Here is a 23971-nt window from a genome sequence, read left to right as displayed (position 1 = left end):
AGGAACCTTTGGATCTTCTCTCTGGGTCCTAGGGACCCCTGGCTTTGGTGGAATGCTAAGATAGATGACCATTCATTCCCACAGCTTTGCTTTCACTTATGACACAGTAAAGGCAGAGGCTTAGTTTATATTCATTATAATTTTATAACATATATAAGTATAGTTCAACCACATTAAAAAAGAAACTAAAACATCTCCTTCCCACTCCTGGGTGCCCCATCTTCCATGCTCTCCTGAGAGGTTACCGTATGTAGCCTTTAGGCTCCTTCATGAGAACACGGATGTATGTTCTTTTTTTTTTTTTAATGCCTGGCAGTCTATTATACACACTGTTCTGCTCCCTTTCATTTTTCACTTAATATTATCTTGGAGACCTTTGCATGCCAATTCATAAAGAATTTTTTCATTCTCAACAGATCCACAGTATCCGATAAATGTAAATACCTGCCTCCTTTAACCCGCATATCAATTTTAAACCCTTATTTGGTATATGAGGAAAATTATGTCTAAGAGAAATGACCTGTCCACTGTCCAAGCTTACTCAGAACAGGGTCCTAGCTGCCGCTGCTTCTTCTTCTTCTTTTTTTTTTTTTTGTTGGAAATTAAACCCAGGAGTGCTTAACCACTGAGCTATATCTCAGGCCTTTTTTATTTTTTGAGACAGGGTCTTGCTAAGCTGCCAAGGCTGGTTTCAAACTTGTGATCCTTCTGCCTCAGACTCCCAAGTCACTGGGATTACGGGTGAGTGCCACTGTGCCTGGCAATTCATAGTTTCTTGGCTTTCAGGCCAGTGGCCTTCTAGGGAATCAAAAGCCTTCTCCTGAGCTATGTGGTTTGAGACTACCCTCCTATCCCACCTCATTTAAACTTCTACCTTTGGGTTCTGAGACCACTTCCCTGTCCCCTTAGGGGCTCACAAGCTACCAGCCTGTGCCCCCTTCCAGGGGCATGAGGGAAGCCTTACCTTCTGAACTGACCAGTACCTTCCAATACTTGAATGCTGTATCCACAGCTTGGGGTTCAGCTGGTGCCCGAGCTGTAGGGTGTCCGTCTCCTTCTTCTTTGCCCCAAAAGCGGGCACTGAGGATCATCAGTTCCTTAAATACCTGGCCCCCTGGGGGGATCCCTTACTTAGACTCTTACCTCAGCGGGATGGCACACAGCTTCAGGGGTGAGAAGTTGGGGAGGGAAGCAAGCTGGAGGGCTGGAGGAAATACTGGGGACCAGGTGGGAGGGAGGCAGAGGGTGGTGGTCCCTAAGTACGTTTTTTGTTCCTTTGTGGTAGAAGTTTTGCTTCTCGCTGCTGCTGAGTGGACTTCTCTGAGCCGAAGTTCTCATGTCAGTGTGTGTACATGTACATGCTCAGGTATATGTGCATGCACAGTCCAGCAGGGGTTGGGAGCAAAGCCACAGGTCTTTGTTTTTCTGGGATGCACTGGGGAAGTTCTAGGGTATCTGCCACTTGCACCAATCCAAGGGGCTGAACACTACCATGTGTGGTGCATGCGCGGCCTAAGCAGAGAGGAGAGGATTTCTGTACAATTTCTGTAATCTGGGTAGAGGGGCACATCCTTTTGGAGGGAGATCTCTATTGGAGGGTAGCTGGAGAGCATGCCCCCTTCTCTGGGACCTCCATGAGAGCTACTTCAGCCACCCCGCTGTTCTTTTCCTTGTCTGTAGCATACCCTGCACATCTGGACCCACAGCCAACCCACTCAAGGTTCTAGTATCTTGCAAGGCTGGCCAGAAGTCCCACCCTGCACCTCGTCCTGCCCTGGGGTGACCCCCATCTACCTTCAGTGGTGTCACAGCTACTTTTGCTCCATCCCATGGGGAAGGGGATAAGAATAGAGCAGGAGTGTCTGGGATGGCTTAGGATCAGATTCCCTGGGTCCCTTGGGAGGGGCTACTCTCGGTCCAGGCCTTACAAGGGAAATTGCTGGGCTGCAGCTGCTGTTGGGACTGGTGGGGCTACCATGGGATATATGGGCTGTCAACAAGGAGGGGCCTAAGTGTGACCTGAGTGTCCCCTTTTCCCAGCCCTGACCTCTCTAGCCCATCTGTTGAACCTAGTGGCCTGCCAGATACTGGGCCTTCTCTGGAAGCATCCCATACCTGTCTTTGAGGCTCCCCATGGCCTAGGGCACCTAGTGGGCTAGGGCTGAGAGTGTGTGAGAATCTTGCAGAAGGGACTTATTTTCAATTTTGGATTTGAGTCTCCACAAGGGGCACCAGTGAGCATGAGCGCCCAGCTGTGTGTGCCTGTGCTGGGAAAGAGGGGCACACAGCCCCATGGAGTGCAGGGGACAGGTAAATCACAAAGACCTGGGAGGCTAGTTTTGCTCAAAATGCTCTGTTTATTGCTCTATTCAATGACCACGAGCGAATTATAAAAAGACACCAAATGTCTCTGTCTGCCGTGGAATAAATATTTAAAGTCATCAATAAAAACACGTGGCTCCAAGATAACACATGTTGCCAAAGAGTCATGCATGCCCAGCTGATGGGCTCTCACCACACGCATGGACACAGGAACACACGCAGAGCGACACACAGCGAGACTTTTGGGAAGGCTTTTCCACAGTGACAGAAAAATGTTTTACACAGATCTGGGGCCAAGTCCCCGTCCCACCCTTGGAGCTCCCCTCCCCAGCCCCCCCGTCAGGGCCCAGATCTTTGGGTTCCCCACCCCCATCTGTCCCCTTCCAATGAATCCTGAGGGCATGTGACACCAAGAGGTCACCCTGGCTGTGACGCCCATCCCAACCCAGAGACCTTCCCTAGCTGGGATCTCTGCCAAACCCTCAGGAGCTCCCCAGGCCTGGCCTCCATGTTGTCAGCCCCATCCTCTATCTACTGGTACCAGTAACTGGGTGCAAAATGCAATTTGCCTGTTGGGAGAAGTGGGAATGGGGGCCTGAGGCAGGCACCTCTGCCTGGGCTGCTTAGGGGCTGGAGCTCATTACTCCTTTCCTGGGCTGAGGAGACACAGTGTCCGGTATAGACAGCAGAGATGGATGGACAGACAGAACACACTGCAGCAGGAGGACACTTGGAGTGAGGCATGGAAACATTTTGGATCAAATAGCAATGGAACCATCATTAAAAACTGAGGCCCCAGGTCTGCATGGTGGGTCAGGCCCTGGGGCCCCAGGCCTGGCCTGGCACATTCCTCCCCCACCCTGCCACACTCCCCAATATGTACAGAAGGAAGAGCTATGCTGGGGGTAGGGGCCAGGCCAGGCTAATAGAGGAGGGAGGGAGCAGATCAAAGAGAAGGAAGAGGGACAGATAGGATCAGGGGAGCAGGCCAGACCCAAGTAAGGCCCTGGATGACTGTAGTGAGGGCCCAGACTCTGGCTGGGCAGTACCCAGTTGGACCTTGGAAGAGAAGTGTGGTCATTCTGGGGATTGGCGGGACAGCTGCTTCTCATAGAGGCTCATGACGTGGTGCACAAACTGGTACTGCTCACACGTCTGGATCATGCCACCCCTGCCCAGCAGAGATGCAAAGTGGGATGAAGTCACTAAGGGATGAGTTATAGGAGGGGGCCCCCAAACCCATGGAGTACTCATCATTCGTGAGGCATGCCAGGGGCCTTGTGCAATTGGAGGGACCAACCCTTGCCAGCCAATGTCCCTGATCTTTCTTGTCAGGGACCCAGATGCTCTTGGCCCATCCTGTCTGCCAGCTCTATTTCTCTTTCCCTTTTTTCCAGAAGAGGAATCATCTGGATCTTGCCCTTCTATCTGCTGTCCTCCATATTCCTTATCTGCCCATTAGCCCATGCCTGGTGTGTCATCTTCCCTCACCCCTGTGTACCCATCAGTGTCCCTGTGTGCCCCCACCACTGCCTGTTGGGCTGACCTGTCCTGACGGAGCTGGCATGTGGTCTTCAGGATGTCCACCACACCTTCCTGCCGCAGCTGCTGGCAGCAGATGCTGGTGGCAATGAAGCAGCCGGTCCTCCCGATCCCTGCACTGAGGGCCGAGGGGATGGGCAGGGTGAGGGGAAGAGTACCCAGGGATGGGGAGGGACCCTATCCCAGTGGGTAGCTAGGAGAACCCACCTGCAGTGGACGATGATGGGGGCACAGTGGGGCCCCTCCTGCTGGGCTGCCTCTTCCACCTCCCGTACTAGGTGCAGGAGTGGGGGAGCCCGGTCTGGGGTCTTCTGGTCCGGCCAGGATGTGAACCAGTAATGCTTCAGGCCTCGCTCTTCGGCCCCACTCTGCCCAGGAGACAGAGGCCCACCCCAGATACATGTGAATGCTTTCAGTCCACAAACCATCCAGAGATGGAGATGGGGTGCAAGGAGGATAAACATAGGAAGGACACAGGAAGTGGGAGCCCTTAGCCCTCCCATCTACACCATACTGCCCAGGGACACCAGATGGGCCAAAGTCAGCTTGGTACTGGGGGCTGGTCTTTAGTTCTGCCCCAACAATTCCAGAATTATCCGAGAGAGGCCAAGAGCTCCTTCTCTAAGTCATTACTGTCTCCAGATTCCAAATATCCTAGTTGTCCCTTAGTCATATGGCCCAGAGGCCTGGGACTCTTCCTTTCTCCAGATTTTGCTCTGCTTGCCTCATCTCACCATCCTTATTAGGTGTTATTTCCTCTCCACTTTGACCTTTACCATCTCTCCACTGCACTGAGATCCCATCTCCTCCCTAACCACACAGGGACCACAGAGGTTGAAGTGGTCTGTTTTTCCATAACACAAATCTGGATTTGCCACCCTGTGCTTAAAATCCTTTGCTATGGACTGAATGTGTCCCCCCCGCCCCCATTTCCCCACACCAAATTCACACGTTGAAACCTATTTCCCAGTGTGAGGGTATTTGAAGATGGGGCCCTTGGAAGGTGATTCAGTCCTGAGGGCAGAACCATCGTGAATGGGATTCAAGTACTTATATAAAAGGCTCCAGAGAGCTTCATCTTTTTGCCATGAACCAGGAAGTGAGCCCTCAGCAGAACCTGACCATGCTGCTGCTTTGATCCCAGACTCCCCAGCCTCTAGAATTGTGAGAAATAAGTCTGTCATTTATAGGCCACTCAGTCTGTGGTGTTTGTTATAGCAGCCTGCACAGACTAAGACACCCTTCAATGGCTCTTATTGCTCTCTGAATAAAACCCATTCCCCTTAGTTCTTAGCTTGGCAAATGAGACCTCTGGCATAGGCTCTACCCTTCCAGGCATATATGCCACCCTGTGTACTTGAAATGGATGCTCCTGAAAATGGTCTGTGGATAAAATATCTCTAGCACAGCATCTGGATGCGTGCACATGCCCAGCAGCGCGCGCGCAAACACACACACACACACACACACACACACAGCTGTTTCTCTGCTGGGAATGCTTTTCCTGCTTGTCTGTCCTCAGTCAACTCTTACTCATCCTTTGAGTGTCCATTCAGCATCACTACTTCAGCATCTCCCTGAACATGCCAGCTAGCAGAGAGTCCTTCTGCATTCTTATCTATCTCTAGCTTCCTTATCACCTTCTGTGTGCTTCTTGAGCAGAGTTCAGGCTTTGGACAGCTGTGTTCCCAGGATCCAACCCAAAACCAAGCTCAGGGCAGGTGCTTTTAATGGTTTATGGACAAAAATAAATACCCTCAAACCTCAGATGCCCTGTTTTTTTTTCCTTGACCAGCTCCATGGCATTGAGAAGATGAGGCAGCCCCCAACCCTCTCATCTCAGTCTTTCTTTCTGGGAAATTTCTACTTGGAAAGCTGTTCCTCAGGTCCTTGGGTAACTTGACTGTGACAACTACTATAACCTCTGATCTTTACTCCCTGGCCCTTCATGCCCTCCAGAAAGATCTATAGGGGCTGCTATGGTGGGTACTCCCCTCTGGGGGCTGAGGTGCCCCCTGACATTCCTTTACAGTGGAAGAGGGACAGCTCAGAGGGACAAGTTTCAGGCCTTGAGCTCACTTTCTGTGGCTGGACCCTGTGGCTGTCACCACTGATGGACTTCCCAGGTTGCTTGCAGATTGGGTGTCACCTTCTTGGTGCCTGCCTCACCTCTTCTTCCCTTCAGAGTTGTTATTAATAGAGTCTACTTCCCCCAAACTTGAATCTTATCGTTTTTCAAAACCAGAACTTATTAATCTCCCTGATTCCAAAGGAACAGTCTCTTCTGTTATGATGATCCTGGAGGAAGTACAGCTCAGGGTGGGAGGATTCCTTCCCCCACTCTGGGCTGTTTTGTATTGCTCATATTTTGTGTAGCTTCCTTTTTCTTGACATTTTCTGTTAACCATGGAAGCGCCTGACCTCTGGTGGACATATTGGGTATTACATACCAGAAGCCCAGCATCCCAGTTGAAGTGATGTTTCTAGTTTGCATCTCAAAGTCATAATGAGCCTTTAGTTATAAGGACAATGCTGGAGGTTGCTGAATTCTCTCACCCAGTCTTGGCCTAGGGAGCATTTAAAGCTGAGCTAAAAGTCATTATGAATGGCAGCGTAGAGAATGAGCCCAACAGCATTAAATGCAACCACAGTTTGGGAAATGCAACGGGGGTTTGGTCTGGCCTCTCCATTCACCACTCCCTCACCCTAGCTCATCAGTGAATTCTGGGAGTGACAGAGACCTTTACATCAGCTACATTGTACTCTTGGGCCTTGTTCTCTGTGTAGTCCTCAATTAAACCCCCATCCCCCATCCTACCAGCCCAGCCCAGCCCCAGTCTCACCCTGAGGGAGATGAGTCGTAGCCGGTAATCCTCTGTGTGAATGACTTTCTGCACAGTGATCTCCACGCCGTCATGCACCACCTGCTCCTCTGGCCAATACTCAGTGCATTTCTGCAGGGGCCCAGATCAGGTTTGGATATATCCCACCCCCAACCCTGCTTCCCTCTTATTCTCTCGCTATGATTCTTCAGAGCTGAGGAATATTCAAGTTTGCTGTCAACATTGGGTGTAAACCTCAGCTTCATCATCTAAAAGCTAATTGTCTTCTCTGAGCCTCAAGTTTCCCCATCTGAAAATGGAAATAATACCCATTTTGAAAGACTTCTATGGGGATTCAATTGAATGGGTTACTATTCCATATAGACATAGTCCTGGTAGCCTTGTACTTACGATCATGTGCACTGGAGTGGGAGAGACCAGGTCTAGGCATTGCCTCTGAGTGTGTGGCACTGAGCAAATGATTTAACCTTACTGAGCCTCACATCTCCTCATCTGGCCAGTGGAGCGAACACTACCAGTCTCACAAGATTGTCATAAGGATTAATATGAAAACAAGATGCTTGGTGTAGGGCACAAAAAAAGCAGACACTGGCAAAGTGGGGTCCCTACCTCGTTCATCTCCTCAATGTTGGTGATCATGACAATGATGGGCGTGTGCTCCTGCCACACCATGCGCCAGAAGTCAGCGATCGTGCTGACAATGGGTCCCTGTGTGGCGATGTATACCTTCTCCTCTCCACCGTAGCCCTGTGGCCAGCCAAGTCCAAGGTCAATGTCAGAGGCAGTGCTCTCAGGGTCCTGTCCCCATCCCAGGCTTTTCTGGGGTTTGCAGGAGCCAGACTGGAGGATGGGGTCCCATCAGCTCAGGCCTCTGTTTCAGTGGGAGGCCATTGGGATGGGGCTACATACCCGGATGTAGTTGGCGTTGATGTAGGAACTCAGAGGATCATCAGGGTCGGGCGAGGTGAGACACACTCTGCTATGAGGATCTGTGGGGGACAGGGGAGGCTATCCCATCTCTAGTTCACTTAACCCCCTCATGGGTGCTGCTAGGGCCCACCATTCCTGGTCTACTCCAAAGCACCACATTTCTTCTGCGATCCTACAGTTCTTCCTTCTCCTGCACACTAGCAAAATGATGACCCATCCTTGGTCCATTCAGGCAGGTGATAATCCAGGATGAAGAGGAGGACAGAGAAAGAGGCCCTGGGTCTCACCTCAATGCCTGCCCTCTGCCCCTGAAGCTGCCCTGTACTCACTCACACCTTGTATTCTGGAGTGAAGAGAGCTAGTTAAGGAAGGAATGGCCTGGGTACAGCGCCTGGGCAGCAGGCAGCAGCTGGAATACGAGAACACACTGTCACCGACTTCTCCGTGAGCTTATAAAGCACATGGCCTTTTTAAGCCTCTGTTTTCTCATCTATAACATGGGGGTAAGTATACCTCCTTCCTAGAGCTATTGGGAAAATAAATGAGAAAACAGAGGTGGAAGTGCTGAATAAACTGTGAAATTCTTTGTAAATATAAGGGCTTTAAGATTTGGGGGTAGAAAGCTGAGGAGAATACTAGGAGAAAAAGGTCAAGTTTCCCATGTCTGAAATGAGACAGGAGGGTCTTTGTAGAGTTGTGAGCACAAAGGGTCTCCTCCCACAATCTTTTTACTTGTCAAATTCCATGGTAACAGATTCCCATAACATCTTGTTCTTCTTCCTGGAGTAGAATTTGTTTTGTTCCAGCCAGAGCCTCCCTGTATTGACTAGTCTTGAGAGGCTGGGATTGGGACGTTCTGTGGGGTGTGTAGGGAAGCTGGCTGGGGGCCTGGAGCATTGGGTCCCGGTTGTGCTTTGTCACCAGTCTCCTGTCTTGTCCCCTCTCTGAATCTCAGTTTCTCCACTGCAATAAGGAGGGCTGGAAAGGCACTGCCAGTGTGCACATGATGGGGCTCTCAAAGGCAGTGTGGGGGTGTCATTAAGAGACATGACTGAGCCACAGAGCCTGGTCCAAATCCTGGCTCTATGACTTCCCAGCTTGTCAACATGGACCATTTACTTAACCTCTCCTGCCTTATCTACAACTGGGGACATCCTCCTTCTACAGTGAACTCATTTATCTTGTAAAGGTTAAAGGATCTAACATTAATAAATGGAGCCTTTAGATCAGTAAGTAATGTGGGCCACAGTAGACACCACGAGCTAGCTGCTCTTGGGACCATTTTTACAAGTTTTACCTTAACTGAGTGGATAGAAAGAAGAAAACCTGGAGCAGCAGGAGGGGACATGCTTAAGTCTCCCCCATCCAGCCCTCTGCTTGTCCCAGTTCACTCTCTGGATCTTGGTCAGTGTCTCGGGGGTGGGCACATTTCATGGAGAGGGGCATAGAAGGGTGGCAGGAATGGAGAGGAGTGAGGGTGAGCAGGAGGGGGCTTCTGGGTGAGGAGCAGAGGACAGGAGCAGGAAACTCTGCCTGGGCCATCTCCCTTCTTCCTAGCTGCCCTTGCCCAGATTAGGTGCCAGAAAGACAGAAGTGGGCACCGTCCCCTCTGGTCAGATACCCAGGTCTTTGGTATTAAAGAACTATTGTGGCAATGATGGCCCTTATGGAGCACTGACTCTGTGCCTGGGGCTGTGCATGTGAGAAGGGACTCCTAAAGCAATAAGCCACGGTCCCTCCCCCAAAGAAGGCACAGCATTGGGAGGCAGACAAGTAGTGGCGTGTGAGCACTGGGGCTGTGGTAACAGCGGGGGGCCTGGGTGGGTGGGTGGGTTTCCTGGCTGGAGTTGAAGGAACAGCAGAAAGAACAGGGAATCCTGTCCTGTCAGATACAAGTGCACACAGGGCCAAGGCTGGGATTGGTGAGAGATGTGGCTGGAGAGGAACCAGCTGCCAGAGTCTCATAAACTATGCTTAGAAAGGGTGACAATGACAATGTTTAAGGAGAAGAAGGACATGGTTAGATTTGTTTTGTACCACTCTGATGGCAAGAGTAGAAGACAGACAGGAGAGGAGAATGTGGAGTCAGGAGACCAGTCAGGAAATTACTATGATGATCCAAGAAAGAAATATCAAAGGTCACAGGGCTGCCTGGCATGGCAGGGCTCTGTGGAGCATTTATGTCAATGCAGTCTATGTAAATGGCACCCCTTAGGACAGGGCAACATGGAAGCTCAAACTCCAAAAAGTCACTTTGTGGTGAGGATGGAGAGGGGAGCGAGATTTGAGAGATATTCATTCTCATTCATTCGTTCATTCATTCAAATGGGTGCAGAATATCTACTGTGTGTCAGGCACTATTTTGGTGCTTGGGACACCATGGTGATAAGAACAGAAACTGTGTCCCTGTATCTGGCTCTTGGTGCTGCCAGGGTTAGTGATTCCTCTGACTGTCCATAGACCTCTCTCTCCTACTAGCCTGGGAGCTCCAAGTGCACAGAATCTGTGTCTCATTCATGTCTGAATTCTTAGAACCCAGGCAGGGGCTCAGAAAACATAGATGAAAGAAGAAACCTCAGGGTGTTCTGCATCTAAGAGGGGGGCCCCTGCTAAGCTTGACCTGCCCTCTGTCCCCCAACCCAGTCTCTGAGGGTGAAGGATCTGTTCTTGCTGGACACAGATAAGATTCTCTGCTGGGCTGGCTTGGAAGCCTGGAGGCTCGGGCAGGGCTGGAGGTGGCTGGAACCTGTCAGCAATCCAGTGAGGACCACATGGAGCACGGTCTGACTCCAGTGGCCATTCTGAGTGGCCGGCAAAGCCCTCCTCTCCACTCTGGGGTGCCCCCACCCTTCCTTCCAGGTAGAGCTGGGAAAGGGGAGGGAGAGATGAGGGAAGAGGTGGCAGCCCTGAGTAATGCATCCTGGCCATAAATGGTGCTTTGTTTAACCGGAACTACCTAGAGACTGTGTAACTATAGCAACCACAAGTCGATATTTTAAAAGTTAAAAATAAGTTATGACATCTTACATGTTGTTGGAGATGCTGACAGCGAAACCACTTTTTTAAAGCTTCACTACTCTACAAACTGAGTGGAGTAGGTTTTGGGGGCTCCACTTTCAACAAGTTACCCCCAGGTTAGCCCAGGTGCCTGGGGCCAGACACCTGGTCCCAATCCCTGTAGTAGATAGCCAGGGATTTGATGAAAGTTATCTGAAAATGGTGCCACGGGGAGGAAACTGGAATGCATCCCCAAAGGAGAACCCCCTTCTCAGACCTTCCAGGGGACTGCTCCGGGCAGATTTGCTTGGATGCATTGTGTTATGGGACCTCACGACTTGACAGGGGCAGCTCATTCCCCTGTGGGGTGGCTCTACCTGATGGAGAACTGACAATCTGATCAAATGGAACATGAGGTAGACGAAGAGTCCAATTCTGGGGTCACCAAACTCAGCTCTGTACTTCCCAGCTATGTGACTGTGGATGAGCCACTTAGCCTCTCTGAGCCTTAATGTCCTCTCCTTAAAACCTGCCCATTCTGAAGAGAGAAGAGGATGGGAAAACACTTTTCAGTCACTATATACTATCTAGGAGCCTCCCTTTGTCTCTGGGTTTCTACAGAGCCCAGCACAACACTTGGCCAGGCCAGGCAAGGGCCAGGCCAAGGGCTGTGTGAGAAAATGAACTGACCTTGGTCACCCCAGCCCTCCATCTGGTGCCCTCCAGGGATGAGTGTCCTGCCACCCTGGAGACCCAGTTCTGGGCTTAAGTCTTCCCAGGTGAGGGTGAGCCTGTCCCCATACCCCTAGGGCAGTGACTACTCACTGGGAAGGATGGTTTTGTAGCGGTTCTTCCGCACCAGCCCAGGGATGTCGTACTCTTTTGGATCCACAAAGTTCATGGGGATTTCCTGCAGGAGAAGGACATGGGGGTGTGAGCAGCTGTGGGCTGGCTCTTGAAGATGTTCTAACCAGGTGCTGCTTGCCCTCAAGTTTTGTCGGGCTACCTTAAGTGCACTCATTCATTCAACAAACATTTACTGTTAAATGAGTTAGTACTCGTAGGGCATTTAGGATAGTGACTGGCACACACCAAGAGCATGACACATGTTATAACTAGTGTTTATTGAGGGCCACCCTGGCACATGGCAGACGCTCAGCAAGTGATGAATAAATGAAGAACAAGACAGAAGTGACAAGGCCAATCGCTGCATTCTTCCATGTTCTCTGTGCAACAGCGAAACCAGGTGGCTTCACTGAATTATGTGCCCACCCTATGCGTCCCTACCTTGGTGGTGCTGCTTTCCTGCCACACCTGCCCCACCCTCATCTCCGCATGCGTCTATCTGAAAGGCCGAGGCCTCTGAGAAGCCTCCCGAGTCTGCAGCAGAAGGGGTCTTCTGCCGAGCCCCCAGGACTGTGTGTGCCCCTCCACCTGTCCTGTGTCCAGAGCTCCACGTCTGCCCTCTGCTCCTGGCATGCAAAGCCTCCCTGTATCTGGCCCCTCTTGACCTCCAGTTGTGCCCGTCTCTTTGTGGCTAGGACCATGCCATTCACAGTCCTGCCTCCAGGCTGAGCTTGTGGCATTCCACTCGCTGGGAGCACTGGTCTCACCCTCCATCTTTCCAAATCATTCCAATACCTTAAGGTTCACCCCAGCTCCCCCTCCCTAAGATGTCCTCTGGGACGTTTCTCCAGTGCCTCTTGCCCCTGCGCTCCTTCTGATCTGTCCACACGGTTTACCACCTGAACACAGTGTCCCATTGTTTGTTGTTTCTGGACACATTATATGGGCTGTTGTAAAATGCAGATCATGATGCCTTCCAGGGTTGTGAGAATCCAAAGGAAACAAAAACACACATGTGCAAAACTACCCATGGAGAGGGTGCTCAGGCCATGTTCCTTGCTCTCTGGCAAAAAATCTACAATACTCAGGCTGGGGATATAGCTCAGTTGGTAGAGTGCTTGCCTTACATGCACAAGGCCCTGGCTTCAATCTCCAGCAACACCCCCCACCCCCCAAAAAAAAAACAACCCAAAAAACCAAAAAAACAAAAACAAAACCAAAAAAACAAAACCCAACAAACAAACAACAACAACAACAAAAACCTACAATACTCTATGTTAACAGAAAAGGACATGGTGGATGGAAGCTATTTCTTCAAGGGGAGAAGGTGGGTGGGAGCCTGGAGTGGGAGTTGAGGCTGGCTGTTAAGAAAGCCTTTCCAGAGGCATCAGGTGGGGAAAGATGTGAGGAAGAAATAGGGATGGGGACGCAGGCACAGGGCAGCTGGCCCAACTGTAAGTGCACAGTCCCTGCAGGGGTGGGATGGGGCTGGAGCACAGGCTGGGAAAGGAGGTGGGGATAGATCAAGCAGGCGGACCCATTTCTTCTGCAGGGTGTCAAGTTCTGGAGAACCTGGAGCAGTGGGTCTGAGGGTGCTGGTGGGTGAGTCATCTGATTGATGAAGTTGATTGAGGAAGTGGGCTTCTGAGCCTCAGCCCCTTTCTTCTTCCTCCTCTTGGAGGCCTCCTGCCAAGAAAGAATGATGGAGGCACCCCATGGGGCAAGGTCCACCATGGGCCAGCACTGCCTCAGTGGTGGGAAGTTTGTGTGATTCTGGGGCTTGGTATCAGGAAGCTTACTCTTGCTGTACCTTGTGCAGCCTCATTTCAAACCTACCCTTTCTGCCGTAAAGGTGTCACTGTGATCTGCCATGTTTTAGCTCTTTACTGGCTGTGCACTCAGGCTGGTGAACAGGGCTGTCATTGATTGGACCCCTCAAAGTCCAACAGCCAGAGGCTGTTGCAGAGGCTGCAGGAGGAGATTAGGACCTAAGCTAGAGCCTTAGGGGTGGCAAGGAGGGGAGGGGACTGGAGAGATGTCAAGACAATGTACAATGCTTAGGGATGTCAGGCCGGAGGAGGGTGGGAAGACAGGAGGATAGGAAGTTCAGCTTTCTGTGGCTTTCAGAGCAGAGTCCTGGCAAAGACCTAGGAACACCATAGCGTGCCAATCACCCAGCTGGCTACTTTGCACATAGTAATTAATCTCCATAATCCTATCATTTCATCCCATTTTCCAGATGAGGACACAGAGGCTCAGAAAAAAATCAGTTTGCCCAAGGTGGCAGGAGAGCTGAGAATGAGGTGGTGCTCATTACTCCAGATGCCAAGTCTGGGCACTACCCACAACCTGGCTGGCTGGATGAGTGATATGAGTGGAGAGTCCGCCTACAGAGGGTGGCAGGCACAAGGGGACTCACAAAGAATTCGGCCTGTAGCAGGAAAGGGTCCAGGGCCTTTTCATGGAGCTCCTCTGCTCGGAGGACGCGGGAGGCACTGAGCAGGTACTCGTGGGCTGACTCCTCACGTGGGGACACGAGATAGCCGAAGCCTTCCTCATTGCAGCCCGGGGTGCACATGTCCAAGGTCAGGGAGACATTGGAGCCCCTCCTGGAAGGACCGAGAAGGAGGAAATGAATCTTGGGAAGGGACAGGCTTTAGCTGGGATCCTTGGGCCTCAGAGGGGAGGGTGGGGGGTTATGGGGGACAGGGAGGGATATGGGAAAAGGAGTGGGAGTGTGGCAAGACCCTGTCACAGGAGCGTGAGACTCAGTCCTGAGGTGAAGTCCTGCACCCCTCTCTCTTGCCTCCTGCAGCAGAGCAACTGGGTGGGTGTTTGGGGCCTCAGATTCCATCCAAAGCAACCCAACACGGCCCTCCTCTGGGCTCACCTCTGTCCCAGCTGGAGGCAGTTTCACCCTATGGCCCCTAAGCAGCCCCAGAGTAGATACCTGCCTAGGTCAGAGGAGCAGGGCTCGAGCCTAAGATGGCTCCAAACCTCTGCAACACAGCTCTGGGCCCAGTCCTGACTGAGGCTGCCAGTGGGTCAAGAACACATCCTCCAGGAGAGGTCAGGACCCTCAGGAAAGGAGGGAGTCCCAGGGGCAGCTCAGTGGCAGCAAGGATAAGTTCATGTGTCCAGTAAACCACAAAACAGAAAGGACCCCCTCTACACAGAGATGGAAAGTGAGTCCTTATGAGGGGAGCGGGGACCAGAGACGCCGAGGCTCTCATTGTGGCAGAGATGAAACAAAAAGCTGGGTTTCCTGCCTCTTCATCCAGTGCTCTTTCTCTGACGTCATGGGGGATACTCGGTGGTGAGACCTGGCTTACGCAGTTATGGTCTGAGAAGAGGATTTCACACCTCCAAAGTGCTCTGCAGAATACTGAGACACTTTAGAAAAGGTTCTGTGGCCAGGTGACTTTGGGAAATGCCACATACTGTCTCCTTGCTGATTTACAACGAACACAGGCACACTAAAGGCCCTGACGAGTCCTGCAGTAAGGAAAGCTACCGGAACTTCCTTGAGTAAAGGAGAGTATACACATGTGCACACTGGCAGATGCCTAGGTGTGCTTGTGTAATAGCACTATTTTTTTTTTTTTTTTTTTTACACCTGAAGATCATGTATCTACACTGGCTGGGCTCTCTCCTGGGCTGTCAGAGTCGACATCTACCTTTTGGAATGGGAGCTGAAAGCATGAGGGCCCGTCAAGCCCACCCCTCGCCCACCCCTCCTCCACCCCTCCCACCTCTCCTGCAGACCCATGGACTTGACGGTCAGTGAGGCAGGGTCAGCCTCAGGCTTGATGTCCATCACGCAGTCAAACACAGGAGTCTCGGGCACCGGATCCAGGTCCAGGAAGTCATCTTCGACTTTCTCCTCCATCCACTCTGAGTAGGTAAAGGAGGGCTGGCGGCTCACAGATTGGCGCCTGTCCTCTGGGGGCACCGGGGTGGGCGGCTCCGGGGGAGCCTTTAGGAGGTGCCACACCTGGTTGAGAATATAGGGTTTAATGGACCTAGAACCATGCCAGCTGTGGTGTCCTGGGGTGACCACAGGATTGGGCCCTCTGTCCCTCCATGTATCTAGACCAGCCATGCTCTCCTGGGAGCTGTCTATGAGGAACTCTGATCTCCTAGTTAGGAGTTTCCTCCATCTACTCTCCCTCCCTGTCCTCCAGGGTTCTGGGAGCCTCCCTGCCTCAACCCCTTTCCCCAGCCCAGATGGCTGCAAGCCAATTTCTAGGAAGAAGGCATCTCTTGCCCCAGGCCAGGCATCCTGGCCAAGGGAGACAGATACATGTCCTTGTCCTACCCAGCACCCAGGATGTCTAGTCTGTAGATCAGATGGGAGCTGGTGAGAAGCAGGACCTCAGGGCCAGAGGAGGAAAGCACTGAGGTTGGGGCAGGGGGCACCTTACCAGGGTGGTGACGAGGACCAGGCCCACGGACAGGGAGACCAGCAGCAGACTGGGGACTCCCGAGGTCCCTGCGCCCAGCCAGGCCTGGGGAACATTAAACAAACAGGTCAGGGTGGTGGTGGGGGCAGAGTCCTTGTCTATTCCAAAGGTGACAAAACTGAGGCTCTAAAAAGCACCTCTGGGATCTGAGGTGGGGAGCAGGCAGAACTTCAGGGGCTTGGAAATATCTCCTGAACTCAGAGAAGCCCCACTCAGGAGCTGGGGAGGGTGGACTGGAGGCCCCTAACACATCTCCCCACCCCAAGGTTCCCCAGAGCTTACTCACCGTGGGTCCCAGCTGTTTCAGGATTGTGAGCGAGGAGAGGATGAGATCTGTGGCATTCTGCAACCAGATGTGGCCGTAGCCGCTGAACCAGAGCACCCCACAGGCAAGCTGGGGCAGTCGGGGGATCAGGCTGAGTTCAGAGCCCGGGCTCCTTGCCCCCACATTCTCAGCCTCACCCTCAATCTGGATCCCCAAGGAGGTTCCTGAACCTTTCAGGTCCAGATGTGGTAGCTGAGGGAAGGGCCCAAGTGCTGTGTACCCAGAGGAGAGATTTCAGGACTCTCCTTGGAGAAAAGCAGACTAAAAACAGTCAAAACAAAGGGAGACCCCACAGGTACATACATAAAAAGGGAAGCCTCCCAGAAAGGCCTCCACAGACAGGAAGGAAGTCCTCAGGATCAGGGGGTCAAGGGTCTGGGGGGCCCTGCAGTCCTGATCCTTGAGTGAGGGAAGACAGGTTGTGAGGGGCTTATCTCCTGAAGCTGCAGCAGAATTCCTGCCCTCCCCTCACATGATCTTCAGGACTTGAAGTTACCCAGGGCCCCTCTTCTTTGTCTCCCCAGGTAGCTATCTTGGGGAGGAAGTGGAAGGCTGTCCCTCAACCCACCCGCTCTCCAGGTCCTCATGAGGCCTGTGACATCCTTACCAGGAACTGTGAGGCAGCGAACAGGCACAGGCTGCTCCTGACAGTGAGGGAGTGGCTCCCGGTGCCTTGAGGTGGTGGTTTCTGAGCTGGCTCTGAGGGTGGTGGGGGCGGTGGCATCTCTCTCTGCACACTGGGGAGCCCTTTGGCCTCGTCCAGCGCCTCCATCACTACCGGCTGGGGGAGACCTGTGCAAGGTGGGACACACAGGCCAATTACACCAGGCCCTGCCCGTGCACAGGGTTCTGCTGACCCACGGTGGACAGTTCCTTCTGGAGTTGCTGTGGCTTCCTCCCAATCCGGGATCAGTCAGCGTGGCTCCTCTTCCAGCAGTCACCCTCGATTAGCAAAGCAATATTCACCTACCTTCGTCAGAAAGAGCTAAGTGTGGGTGGACAAATTATTTCTCTTTTATTTCTCCAGTAACAGAGTTAAAATGGCAGGAGGTTTTTCAGAGTTAATATCGTTGTATTTACGCAGCTTCATTCTTTTCCATTTCTTAAGGAAACAAAAAACAACCACCTCAAACTCGATTAAAAAAGAAAGAAAGAAAAAAAAAAAAAAAAAAAAGACACAGCATAACCAGGCCGTGACCCTGAACAACCCACCTACGCCTGCTCTCTGGAGTTTTGTTTTTCGTGGTCTGTGTCCTGACAGGGGCTGAAAGCTGGACTGTTAATATCACAGCCACGTGCCTCCCCTACCTTGGGACCCCCACACTGAGAGGGGGTGGGCAATCTGGGGGATGTGGAAGAAAATCTTGGTGTAGTAAGATCGATAGCACATGTTGGGGTCGAGCTCAGGGTCTGTCCGTGGTTGGTGTGGCCTCAGGAGAGTCACTTCCTTTTCGAATCTCAGTTTCCCCACCTGAAAAGTGGGGGATGGGCTCAACCCCTGTTTTTCTAATTGTGCTTTTCGGAGCTCCAGGGTTTCTTGGGTGCAGCAGGGGCTGTTACCAAGTGCCTGGAGTTCCTATGCCTGTGTCTCAGCATGGAAGCTATTCCTGTTCCCATTCCGTATGCTGGGCTTCTGTTACGATGATTTCAACAGTTCTACCAACACATCCGACGACCACTGGCTACTCCAGTGCTATCCATCCTGGTGAGTCCACATGTTGGTCCCCACCCAAACTCATGTCTCAGTTTATCACCCAGAAGGGCAAGACCAACAAAACGGATGTGTACGGCTTGTTAGCTGGGATGGAGCTGCCCACACATCACTGTGCAGATGGGACAATGGACTTCTTTTCTGGTTGGGGTACAACAGAACCAGAGGAGACCAACACAGCTGTTTGTGCATATGCCTCCTCACTCATGCCACAAACACTTCCGGAGCCTCTCACAGCCCAGATCAACAGTGGAATACACAGCCCTGATCCTGGATACACCCGTGTGAACATAATAGGTTCCCCCTTTCCAGCTGGTTTCTCTTCTTTTTAAAAAGTTTGTTTTAACTAGTTATACATGACAGTCGAATGCACTTTGATACATCATATATAATGGAGTATAATATCTCATTCTTCTGGTTGTACATGATGTAGAATCACACTGGTCGTACAATTATGTATGTATATAGGGTAATAATGTCTGATTCATTCTACTATCCTTCCTACCCCATACCTCCTCCCGTCACTCTCCTCTACCTAATCTAATGTAACTCTATTCTTCCCTAACCTTGCCCCCATTGTGAATTAGCATCCTTATATAAGAGAAAACATTCAGCTTTTGGTTTTTTGGGATTGGCTTACTTCACTTAGCATGATATTCTCCAACTTCATGCATTTACTGGCCAATGCCATAATTTCATTCTTCTTTAAGGCTGAGTAATAGTCTATCATTCATATATGTGTGTCTATATTATATATATTATATATGTAATATATATAATAGATACTATATCTATATAATTTTTTATCCATTCATCTGTTGAAGGGCACCTAGGTTGGTTCCATACTTTGGCTATTGTGAATTGAGAGCTGCTATAAACATTGATGTGGCTACATCACTGTAGTATGCTGATTATAAGTCCTTTGGGTATAAACTGAGGAGTGAGATAGCTGGGTCAAAAGGTGGTTCCATTCCAAGTTCTCTAAGGAATCTCCATACAAATTTTCATAATGATTGCTCCAATTTGCATTCCCACCAGCAAAGTATGAGTGTACCTTTTCCCCCACATCATCGCCAAAATTCATTGTTGTTTGTATTCTTGATAATTGCCATTCTGATTGATTGTATTTCTTCTTCTGTGAAGTATCTGTTCAGTTCCTTAGCCTATTTATTGACTGGATTATTTATTGTTTTTGGTGTTAAGTTTTTTTGAGTTCTTTATATATCCTGGAGATTAATGCTCTATCTGAGGTGTGTGTGGTAAAGATTTTCTCCTTTTCTTTATGCTCTCCCTTTCATATTATTGTTTCTTTTGTGGAGAAGTTTTTTAGTTTAAAATCTGTCCAATTTATTGATCCTTGATTTTACTTCTTGCACTTTAGGAATCTCATTAAGGAAGTCAGATTCTACACTCACATGGTGATGATCTGGGCCTACTTTTTCTTCTGTTAGGCCCAGGATCTCTGGTCTAGTGCCTAAGTCTTTGGTCCACTTTGAGTTGAGTTTCATGCAGGGTAAGAGATAGGGGTTTAATTTCATTTTGTTACATGTATTTCCAATTTTCCCAGTACCATTTATTAAATAGTCTATCTTTTTCTCCAGTGAATGTTTTTGGAATCTTTTTCTAGTATGAGATAACTGTATTTATGCAGGTTTGTCTCTGTGTCTTCTATTTTGTACCATTGGTCTATGTGTCTGTATTAGTGCCAATATCATGCTGATTTTGATACTATGGCTTTTTAGTACAGTTTAAGGTCTGGTATTGTGATACCTCCTTCTTTATTCTTATTGCTAAAGATTGCTTTGGCTATTCTGGGTTTTTAATTTTTCCAAATGAATTTTATGATTGCTTTTTCTAGTTCTATGAAGAATGTTATTGGGATTTTAATTAGAATTTCATTAAATCTGTATAATGCTTTTGGTAGTATGGCCATTTTGACAATATTAATTCTGCCTATCCAGGAGCATGGGAGATCTTTCCATCTTCTAAGGTCTACTTCAATTTCTTTCTTTAGTGTTTTGTAATTTTCATTGTAGAGGTCTTTTATCTCTTTTGTTAGATTGAGTCCCAGGTATTTTATTTTTTGAAGCTATTGCAAATGGGGTAGTTTTTCTAATTTCTCTTTCAGTAGATTCATCACTGATGTATAGAAACACGTTTATGGGTGTTGATTTTATAACCTGCTTCTTTGCTGAACTCATTTAGGAGTTTTGAAAGTTTTCCTGGTGGAATATTTTGGCTCTTTGAAATATAGAATCATGTCATCAGAAAATAGTGATAGTTTAAGTTCTTCTTTTCCTATTTGTATCCCTTAAATTTCTTTCTCCTGTCTAATTCCCCTGGCTAGAGTTTCAAGGACAATGTTGAGTAGTAGCAGTAAAAGTGGGCATCCTTGTCTTGTTCCAGTTTTTAGAAAGAATTCTTTCAATTTTTCTCCTTTTAGAATGATGTTGGTCTTGGGTTTGGCATATATAGTTTTTATAGAAGTTGAGGTATGTCCCTACTATCCCTAGTTTTTTCAGTGTTTTGTACATGAGGAGGTGCTATATTTTGTCAAATGTTTTTTTTTTTTTTCTGAATCTACTGAGAAGATCATATATTCTTGTTTTTACGTCTATTGATGTGATTTATTAATTTATTGATTTCCATATGTTGAATCAACCTTTTATCCCTGGGATGAACCATACTTGATTGTGGTGCACTATCTTTTAAATATGGTTTTGTATGAAGTTTGCCAGAATTTTATTGAGAATTTTGGCATTTATGTTCATCAGGGATATTTTTCTTAAGTTTTCTTTCTTTGATGTGTCTTTGTCTGGTTTTGGTATCAGGGTGAGATTAGCCTCATAGAATGAGTTTGGAAGGACTCCCTCCTTTTCTATTTCATGGAATACTTTGAGGAGTATTGGTGTTAATCATTCTTTGAAGGTCTTATAGAACTTGGCTGATAATCCATCTGGTCCTGGGCTTTTCTTTATTGGTAGGCTTTTGATGGTGTTTTCTATTTCATTACTTGTAATTGATCTGTTTAAATCGTGTGTATCTTCCTGATTCAGTTTGGGTAGGTCATCTCTGAAATCTGTCGATGTCTTCAAGGTTTTCTATTTTATTGGAGTATAAATTTTCAAAATAGTTTCTAATTATCTTCTGTATTTCAGTCATGTCCATTGTGATATTTCCTTTTTCAACACATTTTTAAGTAATTTGAGTTTTCTCTCTTTTTCTCTTTGTTAGCATGGCTAGGGGTTTATTTTTCCAAATAACCAATTTTGTATTATCAATTTTTTTTCAGTTGTTTCTTTTGTTTCAATTTCATTGATTTTAACTGTGATTTTAATTATTTCCTGTCTTCTACTGTTTTTTGGTGTTGATTTATATTTCTTTTTCTAGGGCTTTGAGTTGTAATGTTAGGTCATTTATTTGTTGACTTTTTATTCTTTTAATGAATGAGCTCAATGCAATGAACTTTCCTCTTAGCCCTGCCTTCAAGGTGTCCCAAAGATTTTGATATGTTGTACACTATTCTCATTTACCTCTAAGTATTTTTAAATTTCATCTCTGATTTCTTCATTTTCCATTCATCATTCAATAGTGTATTATTTAGTCTCCAGGTGTTAGAGAGTAGCTTTTATTTTTTATTCTATCATTGATTTCTAATTTTATTTCATTATGATCTGATAGGATGCAGTGTATTATCTCTATTTTTTTTTGTATTTGCAAAGAGTTGCTTTAGGGCATAAGATATGGTCTATTTTAGAGAAGGATCCATGTGCTGCTGAGAACAAAATATATTTGCTCATTGATGGATGAAATATTCTATATATGTTAAGTATAAATTATTGATTATATTATTTAGATCTAGAGTTTCTTTGTTTAGCTTTTGTTTGGAAGATCTATCCAGTGACAGAGGTGTGTTAAAGTCACCCAGTATTATTGTGCTGTGATCTATTTAATTCTTGAAGTTGGGAAGGGTTTGTTTGATGTACGTAGATGCTTCATTGTTTGGGGCATAAATATTTATGATTGTTATGTCTTATTGATGTATAATTCCCTAAAAAGTATGAAATGTCCTTCTTTGTCCCTTCTGATTAACTTGGGCTTGAAGTCTACTTTATCTGATATGAGGATAGAAACCCCTGCTTGTTTACATGATCCACACAATCTATATGTTTTTTCCCATTCTTTCACCCTCAGTCTATGGATGTCTTTGTTTATGAGGTGAGTCTCTTGGAAACAGCATATTGTTGGGTCTTATTTTTTGATCAAACTTGCCAATCTGTGTCTTTTGATTGATCAGTTTATGTCATTAATATTCAAGGTTATTACTGAGATATTATTTGTGCCCCAGTTGTTTTATTTTTGTTTTTTTAATTTGACTTAATTTATCCTTTGATTTGACTATTTTGACTATTCCTTTGGCATTGTTCCTCTCTTTGTTGGTTTTCACTTTTTTTTTCCCTCACTTCTTCCTCATGCTTTCTGGTTGTGAGTTCTTTTAACTTCTGTTTATCATGGAAGGCTTTTATTTCATCTTCAAATCCGAAACAATTTTGCTGGACATAAAATTCTTGGTTGGCATCCGTTTTCTTTCAGAGCTTGAAATATATTATTCCAGGACCTTCTAGCTTTGAGGTTCTAGGTTGAGAAATCAGTTGAGATCCGAATTGGTTTCCCTCTATATGTAATTCATTTTTTTTCTTATGGCCTTTAAGATTTTATCTTTATTCTCTGTTAGTCATTCTCATTATAATGTGTCTTGGTGTGGGTCTGCTGTAATTTTGTACATTTGGGGTTCTACAGGCCTCTTGTATTTGATTTCCCATTTTATTCTTTAGATTTGGGAAATTTTCTGATATTACCATTAAAGATATCATGCATTTATTTGTTTTTTATCTCTACTCCTTCATCACCTCGATAACTCTTAAAATTTGGTCTTTTCATGTTATCCCATAATTCTTGAATGTTCTGTTCATGTTTTTTTACCATCTTCTCTGCATGGTCAACTATGTTTTCAAGATTATATATTTTTTCTTCATTGCCTGAAGTTCTGTCTTCCAAGTGGTCTAGTCTGTTGGTAATGCTTTCTATTGAATTTATAATTTGGTTTATTGATTCCTTCATTTCAAGGATTTCTGCTTGTTTTTTTTTTTGTCACAATCTTTAACTCTTTATTGAACTGATCTTTCACTTCCTGGGTTTTTTCTTTGATTTCACTCCTTATATTATCCTTTACTTTGCAGATTAGTTTAACCATGTACATTCTAAACTCCTTCTCTGACATTTCTTCTACTGTGTTGTCAGTGGATTCTGTCTTTGGAGCATCTTGGTTTGTTTGGGGCGCTTTATTCCCCTGTTTTTTTTTTTTTTTTTTTTTTTTTCATTTTATTCATGTGTTTTCCCATCTAGCAGTATGGATCTAAGGCAGCACAAATTCTACCCTGAAGACCTATAGTGTCCCTGAAGTTTCTAGCACCTTGCCTTCAAGGGGGGAGACCAACATTAATAGCATCCAATGTAAACCACACACAGCCCCAAACCCACGAGATCCTATCAAGACTTCCACAGTTTTCTCTCAACAAACAGAAATGACAAGTTCAATTACTGTGCACACTATATACAGCAAATTTGCTAAAAGGTTTCACAATCCCAAATGTTGGAGAAAGAGAGAACAGAAGTGGTGCAGGGCTTGATGTTCACGAGGAAGGAGGACAGAAGCCAGAAGCAAAAACTTATAGTAAGAGTGGAAGAGGAATTGACAGAGATTGACTGTTATTGAAGAAAAGATAGAGAATCCTTGAAAGCAGACAAGTGAGAGGAAAAATATATACAATAAAAAATTAAAAATATAAGCCTACACAACAAAACTGCAAAATACCATCCATACACCAGTCAACAAAATCATGCATGAAAACTACCTGGTCCCCAAAATAGTAGAAATGCTAGAGAAGAGATTTAAAAAATATTTAAAAACAAAACAAGCCAAAACAACAAC

The 23971-nt window shown here is 47.4% G+C and overlaps 1 protein-coding gene across 2 annotated transcripts in view; it reads right to left on the bottom strand.

Annotated features, from left to right (window-relative positions):
* Positions 1-2703: 2703 nt before the first annotated feature.
* Positions 2704-23971, bottom strand: part of Ptpn5 (protein tyrosine phosphatase non-receptor type 5) — a 60526-nt gene continuing 39258 nt past the window's right edge. For both annotated transcript variants that reach the window (XM_027942342.2, XM_071616339.1), the window contains exons 3-14: positions 16876-17060; positions 16230-16337; positions 15905-15988; positions 15233-15474; positions 13900-14089; positions 11460-11544; positions 7617-7696; positions 7317-7454; positions 6708-6818; positions 4072-4232; positions 3869-3982; positions 2704-3493 (exon numbers count right to left, since the gene is read on the bottom strand). In XM_027942342.2, the coding sequence (XP_027798143.1) occupies positions 3400-3493; positions 3869-3982; positions 4072-4232; positions 6708-6818; positions 7317-7454; positions 7617-7696; positions 11460-11544; positions 13900-14089; positions 15233-15474; positions 15905-15988; positions 16230-16337; positions 16876-17060 (1592 nt within the window). In that variant the 3' untranslated portion in view covers positions 2704-3399. The remainder of the gene's footprint in view (positions 3494-3868; positions 3983-4071; positions 4233-6707; positions 6819-7316; positions 7455-7616; positions 7697-11459; positions 11545-13899; positions 14090-15232; positions 15475-15904; positions 15989-16229; positions 16338-16875; positions 17061-23971) is intronic.

The sequence above is a fragment of the Marmota flaviventris genome, chromosome 9 (genome assembly GCF_047511675.1).
Source record: "Marmota flaviventris isolate mMarFla1 chromosome 9, mMarFla1.hap1, whole genome shotgun sequence".
In the NCBI taxonomy this organism is placed as follows: domain Eukaryota; kingdom Metazoa; phylum Chordata; class Mammalia; order Rodentia; family Sciuridae; genus Marmota; species Marmota flaviventris.
The sequence above is the reverse complement of the archived record's forward strand: the minus strand, read 5'-3'. Positions and strand labels throughout refer to the sequence as shown.